Source organism: Pungitius pungitius, chromosome 3 (genome assembly GCF_949316345.1).
Source record: "Pungitius pungitius chromosome 3, fPunPun2.1, whole genome shotgun sequence".
Taxonomy (NCBI): domain Eukaryota; kingdom Metazoa; phylum Chordata; class Actinopteri; order Perciformes; family Gasterosteidae; genus Pungitius; species Pungitius pungitius.
This window is the reverse complement of record NC_084902.1, coordinates 16,556,468-16,572,239: the sequence shown is the minus strand read 5'-3', so window position 1 is coordinate 16,572,239 and position 15,772 is coordinate 16,556,468. Positions and strand designations below refer to the sequence as shown.

At 45.6% G+C, this 15,772-nt stretch overlaps 3 protein-coding genes across 8 annotated transcripts in view; all 3 read right to left on the bottom strand.

Moving 5' to 3' along the window:
- Positions 1-163: 163 nt before the first annotated feature.
- LOC134126990 (zinc finger protein ZFP2-like) lies at positions 164-4,348 on the bottom strand. Of its 3 annotated transcripts, XM_062561271.1 has the most exons (5): positions 4,150-4,347; positions 2,794-2,937; positions 2,598-2,715; positions 2,199-2,243; positions 164-1,864 (listed from the first exon to the last, which is right to left on the bottom strand). In XM_062561271.1, the coding sequence occupies exons 1-5, from the start codon at positions 4,273-4,275 to the stop codon at positions 438-440; spliced, it is 1,860 nt and encodes a 619-aa protein (XP_062417255.1). In that variant the 5' UTR covers positions 4,276-4,347; the 3' UTR covers positions 164-437. The 3 variants fall into 3 exon arrangements, with proteins under 3 accessions (XP_062417255.1, XP_062417254.1, XP_062417253.1); XM_062561270.1 differs by having other exon boundaries at positions 2,598-2,937; positions 4,162-4,348; XM_062561269.1 differs by having other exon boundaries at positions 2,598-2,937.
- A 72-nt stretch (positions 4,349-4,420) lies between these two features.
- Positions 4,421-8,908, bottom strand: LOC134126989 (oocyte zinc finger protein XlCOF6-like). Its single transcript, XM_062561267.1, has 4 exons — positions 7,676-8,908; positions 7,110-7,342; positions 6,788-6,857; positions 4,421-6,650 (listed from the first exon to the last, which is right to left on the bottom strand). Exons 1-4 carry the CDS (start codon positions 8,139-8,141, stop codon positions 5,056-5,058), a joined length of 2,364 nt encoding a protein of 787 aa, XP_062417251.1. The 5' UTR covers positions 8,142-8,908; the 3' UTR covers positions 4,421-5,055.
- Positions 8,909-10,541: 1,633 nt separating this feature from the next.
- Positions 10,542-15,772, bottom strand: part of LOC119215146 (spectrin beta chain, non-erythrocytic 4-like) — a 67,536-nt gene continuing 62,305 nt past the window's right edge. For 3 of the 4 annotated variants that reach the window (XM_037467033.2, XM_037467062.2, XM_037467070.2), the window contains 3 exons: positions 14,665-14,835; positions 14,005-14,047; positions 10,542-13,859 (listed from right to left, as the gene is read on the bottom strand). In XM_037467033.2, coding sequence (XP_037322930.2) covers positions 13,551-13,859; positions 14,005-14,047; positions 14,665-14,835 — 523 coding nt within the window. In that variant the 3' untranslated portion in view covers positions 10,542-13,550. The remainder of the gene's footprint in view (positions 13,860-14,004; positions 14,048-14,664; positions 14,836-15,772) is intronic. The other variant, XM_037467043.2, reaches the window with a different exon arrangement.

Here is a 15,772-nt window from a genome sequence, read left to right as displayed (position 1 = left end):
AATAGAGTAATACGGAAAAAAGTACAATATTTACGTGTCATGTGAAGTACAATCATTGCTCTGCGCAACATATTTCTTTCTTTTAAAATAAGAAGAAACCATACAAGAAAAACTGAATTAATACAGAGAATTTGAGTTTTATTCACTTTTTTATGAAAAAATAATCAGATAACTTAAATTCTTCCTCTGCTTAAGCATAGCATTTTTATATTTACACATCCTCTGCATCTTTAGTTAAAGACACTTCTATGTCTACAATTGCACATTGTAGGCTTTTTCACAAACAGTCTGAGAAACCATTTTGTAGCAACAAAATGCCCAAATTGTTTAAGTAATCCTTTAGGATTAAATTGTTGAGGTAAGAATGAAAGAAAAGAAAAAAAGCTTCCATGCCATTATTATCTGCTAGGCTTTGGGACGCAGCCGCCAACACATTCTCAGGCGCAGCGGTGTCTCTTAAGCAGCCTGGAGTCTGAAAACCCGAGTCCACAGAGGCTGCAGGAATACGGCCTCTCTCCCGTGTGGACCTGCATGTGAAACTTGACGTGCCCAAGCTGCCTGAACCTCGCCTGGCAGACCTCGCACTCGTAGGGCTTCTCCCCCGTGTGGACCCGCAGGTGCCTCAGGTAGTTTGTGTAAATCCGGAACGCTTTTCCGCAGTGCTTGCAGCCGTGCGGCTTCTCCCCGGAGTGCTGCAGCTGGTGCGACTTGAGGGCCTGGCGGATGATGAACCGCTTCCCGCACACATCGCAGCCGAACGGACGCTCCCCCGAGTGGATCCGCCGGTGGTAGTCGTACGTGGCTTTGTAGAAGAAGGACTTGCCGCACGCCTCACAGCTGTACTGCGTCCGCCCTGCGTGGATGAGCTCGTGTTTCCTCAGCGAGGCCGTCGCGTCGAAGCTCTTGCCACAGGTCCGGCAGCTGAACGGCGTCATGTCCACCGTGGTTTTGTCCCGCCGAAAAATGACGCGCCGGTTGCCTCGCATTTGACTCCGGGCCACCTGGCCTTGTCTCTCGTCGTGGGCGACTTTCTGGTGCCTCTGCAGCTGGCGGTTGTAGAGGAACGTCTTGCCACACACGTCGCACATGAAGGACTTGGCAGCGCCGTGGAGGAGCATGTGCGCCTTCAACTTGTTCTGGACAAAGCTCTTCCCGCACACGTCGCACTTGAAGGGTTTCTCGCCGGTGTGGATGCGGATGTGCCTCTTCAGGTTGTGCTGCAGGGTGAAGCCCGCTCCGCATGTCTCACACGTGAACGCTTTCCCCCGGTGGACGGACTGGTGCGTCCGAAGCGACCTCCTCCTGCTGAAGGCTTTGCCGCACACCGCACACTCGTAAGGGTTCTCCCCGGTGTGGACGCTCCTGTGGCACTGCAGCGTGAACGCGTAGCGGAAACTCTCCCCGCACTCGCCGCACTTGTGCGGGCGCTCGGCGGTGTGCACAAGCAGGTGGGCCCCCAGCGCGTGTTTGGTTTTGAAGGCCTTCCCGCAGGCGGAGCACGCGAAGGACCGGACGTCCGTGTGGACTAGCTGGTGGGTCTTCAGGTGCATCCTGGTCTTGAACGTCTTGTCACAGAGACGGCACCCGAAGGCGACATACTTCCTCTCCTCGTGGCGCAGCAGGTGCTGCTCGAGGGTCGCCGCACTCCGGAACTTTCGGGGACACTGGTCGCAGGAGAAGGGCCTCTGCTCCCCGTGAGTGTTGGCGTGCTTCGTCAAATGAAAGCGCCGGTTGAAGCTCTTGTGGCAGACTTGGCACACAAAGGACTTCACTTTCCTCTCGGTCGCCACCTTCGGTGCGTTCTGGCTGTCAAGGTTGTTGGATCCTGCCGCGGCGTGTGTTGTGGTGTGATCATCTGCATTTTCTAGACAGGAGAAAAAGAGAAACATTGTCACACACACAGGAGTAATAGCGGCAATTTATTTTCATAGGATCAAACAATATGGCATTATTTGAATTAATGAACTTTTCATTGAGTACAAACTAACATAAATTACTGAATAAACTACTGGCCAGCTGGCTCAGTGGCCGAGCGGATAGGTCTCTAACCGAAGATTGGTGGTTGGATCACAGTTCCACCGCCCTTTGGCGAGACATTTGGGCCGGTGTATTAGCGGTTAGACAGTGCTGATGGTCAGGTATTTCTTCGGGTGTATTAATGTGAAGAAACTTCCACCTGAATTAGATTATAATCTCACCTTGTCGAGCTTCAGAGTTCACCTCCTCCGTTTGCTGTCCAACATCTGAACAAGAAGTGATTGGTTAACAATACAAGTCAAAAGTAAAAACACTAAATTATAATATAGTGTCTGGGACAAATTCTCCTTTAATTCCATATTGAAGTAACATTTGTGGTGCTCTAAAATTAACACACTTTTATTCATTTCTGCTTCCAAACATTATTGTTTTTTGGGAAAAAATGAGATGAACTTCAGTGAATTCAAGGTGCCGGAGTGTTGAATCCTTTTCGTTTTGAGGAACTCATTTCCATACGTGCGCCATGTCTACTTCCCTTTTTGTTTGTCAATACCCCTTCTCACAAGCGGATGTGAGCCTCCAATAGGGTTAGTATTTTGTGGTGTTATTCTTTTCCTTACCAGCGTCGTGTCCATCCTCCAACTGAACAGCGGGTGTTGTTTCTGTGACTCCCTCCGCCAATTTATCCGCCTTTCTCTTCAACGTCCCGAACGGCTTCAAGGTGTAGATCAAGCCGGTCTGTTCAAACAGGACGGGGCAGCCGCTGAGGACGTTTTCCCTCCACATCCTGGCATTTTCAAAGCTTTCGGTTGTTACCTTCAGCTTGCTCTCCAGCTGCCCCGCTTCGGCCTTCAGACAATTGATTATGTTGTGCATCGACAAGGACAGCTGGGAGAAAATGGCGTTGATTTTTCTTGCTGCCTCCCGTGCCAAAATGTCCACAATGCTGTCAAAATCTGTCTGTGAAGATTAAAAATAAGGTTTGCCATAAATGATTCATTGATGTTAAATGTATTCATGGATGGACACAAGTATGTGCTGTTTCTCACAACTGCTCATGCAAAACCTGAATTTAAATGTTTCTACAAATAGCGAAGAACTGTCTGAGATCATACTATCCAAAGATAATTCAACTGAGTTTCAACTGAAAACATTTATATCAAATATTTATGTTAAAACAACGGTCAACCCAATCCAGAAGCCGTCGATTTGGTTGATTTCTTAATGGTTTTATTGTTTGATCATGTTTTTAATTCAACGGCTACTTTTTTCTTAAAATATTGGGTAATTAGAACTCTTTGGACCAGATCAGTTACTCAACTGAACACATGGGAGACGTTTAGAGGGGTAATGTCTTTTTGATTGTACTACGACTTGTATAAATGAAATTTTATATTTGCATATTTTAAATCTTTATCTATGAAGTTGCATTTAGTATTGATGCTCTCTTATTGTGACATAATCACATGTGTTGTTAATGTATTCTGAGAACCATAACAACAAACACTCACACTGATCAGAATCATCTGTCAACATCACATGCATTTTTAAAAAGGTATTTTTCCATGTCGCTTTAGTGGAACTGGTACCATATGTACAACGCATCTATGACTTCCGTTGACATAACGACAGCTTCTTCTGAGATCTCCTTGGTGTCATTCCCGCAACATTGTACGGACTTGGTTTCTCAGATGATTTGTATTTAGTATTAATACCTTTTTGAAAAAATTCTAGTCCTCCTTAACGTTGTGGCAAAGAAAGAAGGTTACAGAAGTACAGGGCAAGAGTAACCAATGTCGGCTACTGAGAGCGCGTTAACGTTACTTTCCCCCATTGATGCACACATTATGAAACGTTAACTTGGGTAGATATTCAGTATTGGTTATTTTGCGCAGTGAAGCCGCCGTTTATCTGTAATACCCCAAACAACAATTCACAATAAAAAACCGGTCTACGCAAATACTGGAGCAGCTTTCCAGTATCCGGCTCATAGAGAATATGAACTTTCTTGCCCCTCGGAACTTGACATTTCTAATTGTGTCGCCATCTTTGTTACGCCTGTGGTTACGCAACGTGATTTCCTTCCGTCGGTTCAATCTTCACTCGCAACTGTTTCTGACTCGCTGTTTGTAAGCTAGCATGCATTCACGGTAATATCAAACGTTGACTCACTTCGCAGCTCACATTTGGCAGCGTAGTTACTTTTTCTTCTTTGGCATTTCGGATATCAAGAGCGTTCTTGATGACTGTTTCAATGATGGACTTAGTTTCTAAATAAAACACTACTTTTCCGGTCATTTTTACCTACAAACAGCAGACTCTAAACAACAATGACGACAGTCAATAGCGTCGTTTACACCGGAAATGAAAGTGGTACATTTATATTTCAAAATAAAACTCTTGAAAGTTTGTTCGATGCATTGTTTTTTATTGCAACGACGAGAAAGTAGAATGCCATTATACTCGGAACTTTACAATTTCATCCTTTCCTTTGAACATAATTACATCTTAATGGCCATTCATTGAATATTACAAACAAACAGAACAAATGAATAAAGACAATTCAAAATTTGCTTAAACTTTACTTAAATACTCCTTCAGCTGGAAAAAAGTTTCAGCCGTCATATGAAACATTTATATCATCTCACCTCAAAATTTGTTTCACGTTGTTATGGTTAATGTTAGGCTTATTATAATGAAATAGAGAAAAGAACCAATGTAACAATGCTGCTAACATAAATTGTCCATCCACCAAATGAGGGTAGCACTACAGTTACTTTAACTATCAATTACTTATTAGTTACTACACATTAGTCGGTTGCAAGATTAATGAAAAATAACAGTTACCATAGCCTCAAAGTGACCAACCGCCCCAAAGAAAACGATTTTTAATGAGCATAAACTAACATCTCTTTGCCCCTGTGAAGCTATCGCAGGTAAGAGAATACACACCTTCGGCCAATAAATAACATGTTCATTTTGTGAATTGTACCAGCTCTCAACAACAGATTAAAGATTAAACTAAAAGCAATAGAGCCACACAAGCAAGTCTTTTGGCTTAATGCAACAAGCCGCCGCCTACGGCCCGTCACAGCTGTGCTTCTTTAGCTGCCTCGAGTCCGAGAAACCCCGGGAGCACTGCTGGCACGAGTACAGCTTCTCCCCCGTGTGGATCTGCATGTGGGACTTGAGCTGGTTTGACTGGTGGAACTTCCTCTGGCAGTACAAGCACTCAAACTGCTTCTCGCCTGTGTGGATGCGCAGGTGCCTGTAGAAGTTCCCATCCGTTCGGAAGGCTTTGCCGCACTGGTCGCACTTGTACGGCTTCTCTCCCGTGTGGATGCGTTCGTGCTGCTTCAGGCTGCCGGCGTGGAAGAACCTCTTGCCGCACACGTCGCACACAAAGGGCTTCTCCCCTGCGTGGCTGCGCTGGTGGTAGCCAAACGAATACTTGTTGTGGAACGACTTCCCGCAGATGCCACAGTTGAACTCCTTGTGCTCGCTGTGGCCCCTCTCGTGGAGCTTGAGGGAGCATGCGGCGCTGAAGCCCCTCAGGCATATCTTGCAGCTGAACGGCTTCACCAGCGACTTGTTCCTCTTCCTGGTCTGAAAGAGGCGCTGCGTGCCGTCCGCCCCCTCGTCGTTCCGGTCCGCGTGTACATACTTTTGGTGGATCAGCAGCCGGCAGTTGAAGAGGAAAGTCTTCCCGCACAGGTCGCACATGAACGGCTTCCTGGCGCCGTGGATGAGCATGTGGGACTTCAGCTTGGTGTTGTCCGAGAAGCTCTTGCCGCACTCCTGGCAAGCGAAGGGCTTCTCCCCCGTGTGAATGCGCAGGTGGCGCTTGAGGTTGTTGTTCAGGCTGAACCGGGCGCCGCAGATGTGACAGGTGAACGGTTTCTCCCCTGTGTGCACCACGCTGTGCCTCTTCAGAGCCGTGCCGGTCCTGTAAGAGCGGTTGCACACGGAGCACGTGAACGGCGTGATGCCCGTGTGCTTCCTCTTGTGCACGGTCAGGGAGTGGGCGTACTTGAACGTCTCTTCGCACATGCTGCACTTGTACTTCTTGGATTGGGAGTGGACGATCTGGTGGAAGCGCAGCGTGTCCTTGCTCTTGAACTCCTTGCCGCACGTGGCGCAGCTGAACGGCCGCTCCTCCGAGTGCACGGCCATGTGGCACCTCAGCTGGACGGACGTCCTGCAGGTCTTGTCGCAGAGCTGGCACTGGAACATCTGCTTCCATTTCTCGTGGCGTAGAAGGTGGTTTTCCAGGGAGCGCTCGATCCGGAATGTCTTGCCGCACTGGTCGCAGGCGAACGGCTTTGGCGGCTTGGCCCGCTGGTGGCGCTTGAGGTGGTTCTGAAGCGACTGCTCCTTCCGGAAAGACCTCTTGCACTGGGAACACGGGAAGGGAAGCGGCGCTTTGCTCGCCTCGTGGCGCGGGAGGTGGTTTTCCAGGGATTTCTTTTCCAGAAAACTTCGACCGCATTTCTCACAAGGGAAAGGCTTCTTGTGGACCTTCATGTGTTTCTTCAGATCGCCCTTCCAGTGAAAGGTGACGTTGCAGTGCTCGCAGGAGAATCGCTTCGCTGCCTGAGAGTCCTTTTTGGCCGGCCTCCTTCCTTGCACGCCACCTGTCGGAACTGGTTTGTCTTTGGCGATGTCAGTGGAAACTGGAAGTAGATGTACAAAATAAGTGCATTATTTGATAATGTTATTTTTTTTTAGAGGTCAATTGCATCCTCTACCTAATCAAGCTCCTCCCAGAACTCAAATGTTGTGGAAGCAACTGTTTACAATCGGGTCTTACCATCATCAATTTTAAAAGTTGTTCTCCTGGTCCTCCTCGGTCTCCCTGAAGGTGCCTCTTCTACAGATTTCTGTGACGAATGAGAAAATAAGTTACATTTTTAAAATATTAGTTCCATTAAATGATGTGCGAAAGATTTCCTCAGAATTACACTCCTATTAATTTAGAAATGTGACAAAACTTTTGGCCAGTCATCCGGTTTGCCCTTGAAATACAAACTGAGATGCAGCCGAAATACACAGACATATAACGTTGATAGTTCAGGTATAACAGTTTTAAGACACGCCGTGTAAAACCAAAAGACAGCACAGAAACGCCCAACCTGTGACTGTGCCGAGTCACCGCCGCTAGAGCCCAGAGGCGTCGAGTCAGGGACGGGGTGCCGCGCATCGACTTGGCCGTCACCCACCAGCGGCTCCGCCGGGGCCGTCCCTGGTTTGGGGACAGTCACTGATCCAGCTGTGCAGTTGGGGGCAGCTTCAAGGCTCGATGTGGATTCCTTCGCACTGTCCAGAGGGGTGGCAGGACAAGTGGGGGCGGACAACAGCGGCGCTCCTGGGTTGTGTCATAGACAGAGAGAGGCATAATATGAAATAAAAATATCAAGCTAGTGTCGTGCTGATTAGATTTGTGATGATGAGCTTCTGAAATGTGGAGTTTAATTACATTTCAGTATTATTGTAAATTCAAAGTTTTTAAGTTTGGGGCTTTGGTTAGGACATAATTCTAATTCTAATATCTGGCTGCAACCGCACTTATAATATCATTTTTAGTTGTACGCATAGTAAAAAAAACACTCCGTGAGCCCCTCACAATTCATGTTTTTTATCTGAACTCAATGTAACTGACGAGCCACGTGACCGACAGAGCGCTCGATGGGGCACTGACCTATCAGCGAACAGTCTTGGACCACGACATGTGTCGGGCCATCCTGCGTCTTGTTGCCACCGTCCCCGATGCTCTTCAGCTCCTTCTCGAGCTGCTCCATCTCGCGGCCGAGCTGGCCCACTCTGGCCTCCAGCTCCTGCTCCAGCTGCCCGGCTTTCCTCTGCAGCACGTCCTCCAGCTGCTCCACCTTGGCCCGCAGAGCCTCGTTCTCCTCGAACAGCTGCGCGAACACTTTGTGGATCTGAGCCACCAGGCACTTTTCTATCTCCCGCATGTCGCCGAACGTCGCCTCTTCCCACGCCACGTTTGGCGCTTCTTTCGCCCAGAAAGCCCTGAACACGGACACGGTCGCCTGGATGGCAACTTCCACAACCGACGCCACTTCGCTGCCGAACCTCACCTCCATGTTCTCGCGGTCGGACGCTAAGTTCAACTCGCCGTATGCGCCCGTTCGAGGCGCATTCATTTGTTTGCGTAAATAGTAACTTTAGAGAGTCAGTTGTACATGGGACATGACTACCACCTTTCTTCCTTGTAAACGATACGCTCACATAAGTGTCCTACATGGCGTACTGTGCGTCACTAAACTAGTTCCGTACTGCACATCCGCTTCCGGTGTCACGTCCCTTTCACAACAAAAGCGGATAGATGCCCCTCTCAGAACAAGGAGAACAGGCAGAATTATTCACTTAGAAAGATATTTCACTTAAGTTGAAATAGTGCAGTGTAAAACACTCATTGAAATATAATTATTTCATTCACAATTCTACTTAATGTATTGGCATGAAAATATACAAAAAAGTACCCAATGTAAAAGTACTCATGATGCAGAATATTGCACATATATTACAGATTTAGTGATGGATTGTGTACATGTGTATATGTTAAAGACAACATACTGTACGTTTTACTCTCGTTGTATGCAACTGGTTAGCTTAATCTATTTTATTATACAATATAAAATTTTGTTTGAATAATCTGAACAAGCATTTATTGACTGATGTTAAGATAAATGAGCTCAAGAGAAAAGTACATTGCCCCTACAAAATATGTTTGTGTAGAATTGTTGCATGAATTATCTGAATTTGTACACATATCAGTAGCTAAAATGTAAATACCTAAAATGTCTATGACACTTGCAAGACTGATAATAAATACAACATTTTGTGGAGGGAAAAATACTTTGAGGATGAAATCTAATTTCTAGACCAGTAAATAATGTCGAATCGCTGTTTTTGCTATTTTTTAATGGAACGTTGACCACCTTCAAATCCCTCAGATCTGACTTATCTGCTTTCCAAAAACACACAAACACCGACAGGAACTTTTTAATATCACAATCTGTATTAATCATTTCAAAGAACGGCTGTACAGAGTAAATGATTCCCAGTTGGTCGTGATCATTTTACACTGTTATCGGTTCATTCACTCCCCCTCGACCCGCGTTGGTACCCCCGGTATGTTACACTGATTGCATAGTGGAGGGATGGGACGTGAAAGACATGCACAGCAGTACCATAATAAGAGACTATGTCATTCATGCAACCTCTATGTCCAGTTGTGTGTGTGAAGAAGGTGTTTTCCCCCCGGTCCATCAACAAATCTCACTTTGTAACATAAAAAGAAAATAACAAGTATTCCCATAAATAAACTTATTCTCCTGTTGCTGTTTTACAGAAAATACTCATCAATCCATACATTTATGCATCATCAGGCTGCTGTGGGCAGGCATACTGACAGAGAGACGGGCTGAGGGAGATAGACAGTGGTGCTCTGGGGTCCCGGGAAGAGAGGAACCTTGGCAGCAGATGTGCAGACTCAGTCCAGTCATCTGGAGTAAAATCTAGAAATATCTCTGTTTCCATCTGCAATCACGCTTTTATTAACATGTGGTCTAATGTGCTAGCCCTGATTGTCCTCAGAAACCTAAAAACGCAATAATAACTATACTCAGTAACTTAAGCTTGATTGTGGGCACTGTTGTCGGAGCACTATTGATAAGTATTGTGTATGTTATAAATTTCAGGCAGTTTGTGATGAATAACGAATGAGGAGCGTAATGGGAGCCGGTTGTAAAGAGAAAACAGGGTATTTAAAAATATCCCATATGGGTAAACGTGATGGTCGATTTTACCAACTGTAAAAATGTAAGTTTGACAAAATGCATGAATTCAATTAAATATTTGAATCTACAAAATATTTAAAAAACCATTGTAAAAAAAATAAAATCCCCACCCCAATCTCCACTGAGCTCAAGGTATCGACTTTTTACTGTCAGAAGTTTTTATTAAAATGAATTTCCTGCATTGAATCGGCAGATTGTTTTTTAAACAAATTAACCCTGAAACAGCCTCCAGTAAAAAAATCTTCTACCTAACGAGATAATGCTTTAACTTTCTGGCTCTGACGTCCCTCCGCTGGATCACCAAACACCACTGACCATCAACTCGGCAACAGGCCGGTGTCTCTAGTGCAAAAACGTTGCATAAAGTTCCAGTGCATTGCTACCATGGGCATCATCATCATCATCATCATCATCATCATCATCATCATCATCACTAAATTTCTACCAAAACACTCGTGAAATCCTCGTAAATGACTGCATACTGCTGTGTGGATTTGGTGCACAAGATGCGACAAAGATTGAAACAGGCTTTTATGATAGTAGCTGAATGAAGTTTCCATCTTCTAAAGTGTAAGTAGATTTCCGTCTTCTTTCAAACCGCCAGCGATTAACTGACTGCTGTCACTTCTGCTTTAATGCACATTTGTATTGCCTTGTGATCTACATGCTGTTTTCAGAGAGCAAACACAGATCTCAAATCTCCAGATGAGAACAGAAAAACGCCGACTATAAACACATGGATGATGAATCAAAAGGTATTTTATTTCGTCATTTCATCTCGGCCGACAGACTGAGGTCCGGTGTGTCAGGCAGGAAACCGATCTGAACATTCCCACTGTCACATATCTGGTAGTTTCTGCTGTGTGGAATGGTTCAGATGACATACTTTGCACTGCTATCTGTACCCTGCTTGCTTTTGTCCTGTGTGCACCTGCAGTAACAAAGTGTTCATTAGGCCGCTGGATGCATAATCCGACAGAGGGGCGCCGGACCAGGACGCCACACGCGTCCAAAACTCAGCTCTTCTGACTCTGGCTCTGTTGTGTCCGTCATGCATGTAAAATGATTCCATGGATTTGGCATTCACACCAAAACTAGATGCATAAAGGGTGCTCAAATCAAAAGAGATTAAAAGAAAGTTGCAGTTCTCAAGACGTGTTGTTATAATGAAGACAAACCAGACAAACGGGTCGGGACAGAATTTAAAATCCTGTAGTTGAATATGGTACACTCTAAAAAACAAATAAAAAATAAAATAAAAAAATACTCTTGTTACCAAAATATCCCACTTTTATGGAACAGAATAAATAATTGAGCTAGCAAATACCAACTTTAGAAAACGTAAAATAACATTTCTGGGCTCTACGAGCTCTTCAGAGAATGACAACTTTAAGTTTAAAGTCCAACTGAAATACTTCTGTGTAATTCATTGTTTGGCTTTCTATAATCCAAACAAAAGTGAAAGGCAGAAATAGCTCCAGCACTCGTTTGTAATGTTATTTAAAAGTTTTTCAGTTTTACAGGAGAAAAGACAAAAAAATTAATTAAATGCAAACGATTGGGGGAACCATTGTGAAACCAGAAATATTACATCAACCTCTTAATTTTGTTCTGCTTTTTTATTTTTAACAGCATGACTTATTGAGCAGAGGCCTAAGCTGCCGTACAGCAGCAGCGATTTCAGCTGGACTTTAACTACACAAATACAATTAAATAAATGAAACATTATCATACAGTAGCAATGATATCAAAACAGTATTTCCATTTGAAAGAAGAAAAAAACTAGGATTTTAAATGGCGTCTGACCAGGATGCTTCCACCAGTTTACTTTAGTTTATCCATAAGCCACCGCTGCTGGTGCTTCTGAAAAACTCCCCACCGGTATTTACTGTTATGTAGTTCTTTTGGTTTATGGCTTAGTGGTGAGTTTACAGGAAATGCAAACGCCAAGTCAAACGGGCTGAAAAGACGAGCTTCTATCAAAGATGTGATTTCTCTTCAAGCGGAACATGCAATCTCACAACTTCCGGACGTTCCTAAATATTTGGTCCGTCTGCTATCCTGGCGTTCACCTGCGCATTCATCCGTTCATTCCCATTTACACCTGGACACTTTAATGACCTTTTCCACTCTTTAGAGCCTTTGACACTAAACCTGCCCGAGTTATATTCTTCTGTGTGTGTGTGTGTGTGTGTGTGTGTGTGTGTGTTTCTGGAAGACTAGGGTGGCGTTGGAGGTGGGACGGGACGAACGTGTCACAGTGCAAAGCACACAATGAAAACACACAAACATAAATAACCTGAGAGCTATGGAGACCCTGGGAGCGGAGAGCAGCGGTACACACAAACACACACACACACATTAAAAAAACAAGGTATTTTGAATTCTGTGAACTAAATAAAAAAATTAAGATTTTGCATGAATAAATCAAAGAAAATACCAAACGATTGGTTTGATGTCATAAGAGAATAAAAGAGTAGACGAGGGGTTTATTTAAAACATGCCAGCTGCAGATTTTGTGCTTATGACCAAAGCCAAATGTCAAAAGAATGGAAAGTTTGACGCTAAATTTAGCAGATTACGCATGAGGTCCACACATTTCCATTGAGCCATCGGAACCAACATCTTGGCCGATACCGCTTGTCAAAATATGTATTTTGTGTGAATAAAATGAAACATTTTTAAGAATGAGGCCCTAGGGAGCCAGACTACCATTAAATAAGTTTGATTCCTTTCTGATTACAGATCCATGAACTGTACATGCGTTTTTAAGTATAGTTTCTGCAGTGACTGTATTGTGGAGGGACTTAACAAATTAATCACCTTGTGTGAGAGTGAATCCAAAATGAATGCTATAGAGACGGGAAGACTATTCAACATTTAAGCTGATTTCAGGAGCAATTGTTCTTAAAGATTTCAAGCCTTTGGATGTTTTTCAATGACAAAAATTTCCCCTATTTGTTCTGAAGATCATCTACTCTTCTCTTGTCACATACACTTTTTTCTTTTCCAAAGCCAGACCTCCGAGACGGAAAAATCATTGAGGAGGAAAGAGGAAAATGAAAAACTAAACATTCTCTACATTTGTCTGTAAAACATTTTGGCATAATTTCCGTCTTACCAAGGAGTAATAAGACAAAGAGGAGGGTGTCTCAACTAATAGATAAATACAGTAGATAGAACAGACGGACGAGAAATACATATGGGTACAGCTCATCTTGTAGAAAAACAAACATGGAACAGAATGAGCTGCGTCGCCTCAGACTACCGGCTTTCAGAAGCAGCCTCAACGCGACGCCAGTCCCTCTTACCTGCGCGTTAACCCCCCCGCCCCCTGCATTTGGGGCGTTTTGGCAGCGCAAAACTCTCTCTCTTGCAGTTCCCCTAAACAGCCACCAGAGGGGGCGTAGGCGTAGCCTTAGCGACTGTGTGTTCTCACAGAGACACAGAAGAAGGAAAGAGAGAGAGAGAGACAAAGAGAGAGAGAGAGAGAGAGAGAGAGAGAGAGAGAGAGAGAGATGTCTCCTTCTCCGAAACCGTCCTGTCCGTCTGATGAGTAAAAGCCTTGGGTCTGTCCCTCTGACCCGCGTGCGTCTCGTCCAAAAACGCCAACGCTTTTTGTGGACAGCGTCGGGGACGGAGAGAAAGGCGGGGTGAGGGATGGATGTGGGGCGGTGCACTACCAGTCTACGGCCCCGCCTCCTATCCGGAGTTCGCACGGTTCAATCCCGACCGATTCTGTCACCCGACTCACTTTTTCTTACCGGACTTCTCCGAGCGCTTAGAGTCAGACTTCCCTCCCCGCTCCGAGCGCTCACCCCTTTCCTTCTCCTTCTCCTTCTCCGTCTCCTTCTCCGTCTCCTTCTCCGCCGGCTCGATCCGGTCGGCGCGGTCCGAGCGCTCACCGCCTCGCTCCGACCGGTTTTCCGCCTTGCTGCCGTCTCGCCGCGTGCCCTCGTCGGTGGATGAGGTAGTTGGTTGGGGCTGCCCCCATTTGGCGATGTCCTCGTGCTCCGTGATGCTGCCAGTGATGTTGCCCACCCAAACCTTCAAGTCCTCCTGTGGATTAAGAGACGGATCAAGGACGTCAGCCGACTGGTCCTCGGCGGGTTTCTTTGCTTGTTTCAGCGATTCCATTCTTTCAACATTGCGTGATCACAAAATAAACGCTGCTATTTTGAGATGTAATGAGAAAGACCCCCACCTCGTCTTTTGCGTGGAACAAAAACTCACTGCCGTCCTTCGTTCTGTAATAGGAGAGAAATTAATCTTAGGAACATTTGCTTTCCAGACGCTTCACATCAGCCCACCGTACATGAACTGGTTTTGGATGGGTTTTAAACATGTCGAGGGATTCTATTAGCATTTATGGTTTTCTTTTTGGAATAATCGCCAGAGAAAAATCATTTCTGCGTTTTGTTTAGCTTAAAACAAGCCCTTCATATCAACCAAGGGAACAGGTCTTCTTCACAGAGTCAACTTCAAGGTTAAAGAAGGCCTCTGAGCGCCCTGAACGGGGCAGCAAGCAGAAGGGCAGTCAGATGTTGGGCAGTCAACCGCACCGCTAGAAGGCCAACGGAGCAGACCGCTATTTGCCAACTGGAACGCAGGTGTTGCAGGCTTTTATTTTACCTGTGGCCAAATAGCTGTAGATAATCCCTACTGTGTGAGTTTCCTTTTCTTTCAAAGGGCAACCCGAAGGTACAGATCATGAGTTAAACTTGACCCAACTGCTCCACCTGGACTTGTTGTGATGAAATCAACTGATCACACTGACTTCATGTTGAATCTGTCACAAATCTTGTGAAACCTGCCTACTAAGAAATGCATATTCAACCCAGAGAGCACAAAAACAGCCTCTCACTTGAGCGTGAACACGTTCTTCTTCTTCTTGTAGCCGTTGGTGACGTCGCAGTGGCAGTGGGAGAGGTTGAGCAGCGCCTCGTTGTTGTAGGGCGTGGCGGTGTTCTTGGCATCCTTGTAGAAGCCCATCTCCCCTTTGTTGAGCACGCAGTACAGGTTGACCCATGACCTGCTGTGGTGTGGGAAGGTGGGAGGGTAGAGGGGAGGGAGGGAGGATCGAGGGGGGAGGGGGTAAAGGAGGAGGAACGGGGGAGAGGGGTAAGGGGAGGGGGAGACGGAAGGAGTCAGGAAGAGCTGCGGAGGAGCTCCCGCTGAGCTAACACCTCACTCACCTGACCAGAGCAGAACGGGTAGGTGGGCGGGATGGACCGGCGCCAAGGAAGGGAGGAGGAAACACACTGCTGAACAAACACAGACGTACGGACGGACGGACGGGCGGGCAGACTATGGAGGGATGGGGAGGTTTGTGTGTTTCTCTGTGCATGGGGCCCATATATGACTTACCTTGGAGGAGACGAGAGGAGCAGCCAGTAGCACCAAGGAAGAGAGGAGAAAAGAGGGGAAAGTTTGGTTAAATGGCATTTTGGCAGCAGATGCAGCTTCAAAGTCATGAGTCATGCTCTGTTTGCCTCTCTGAGCGTGTTCACATGCACACGGCATTCCCATTGATAGGCTATTATTCAGAGCAAGCCTCATATGAAAAAAGATATTCGACTGGAAAAGACCAATGGTGCATTTGATACTGCGTCTACATTACTCATATGTTGATATGTGTTCATGTTATGTGTTATGTATACTACTAGTACTTGGGTTAAAGGCTGGATGGTTTCTTTCACCACAGCGTTGGGCTGCTAAGACATAACTATATGTTACAGCGGTTGATTTATCTCAGAATATGGACAGAAACCTCAGTATAAGGAAAAAATACATAACCTAACCTAAACCTGAAACTAGTAAAGGAAGGATTTTGATACCATGATATGCGGCCAGTTTGTCATTCAGACCATCGGGGTACTATGAAGAGTACACACGCCGCTCACATGCACCGTATCCTGTTATTAGCAACACTCTGAATAATACCAGAATAACTAATGTGCACACAAACATAT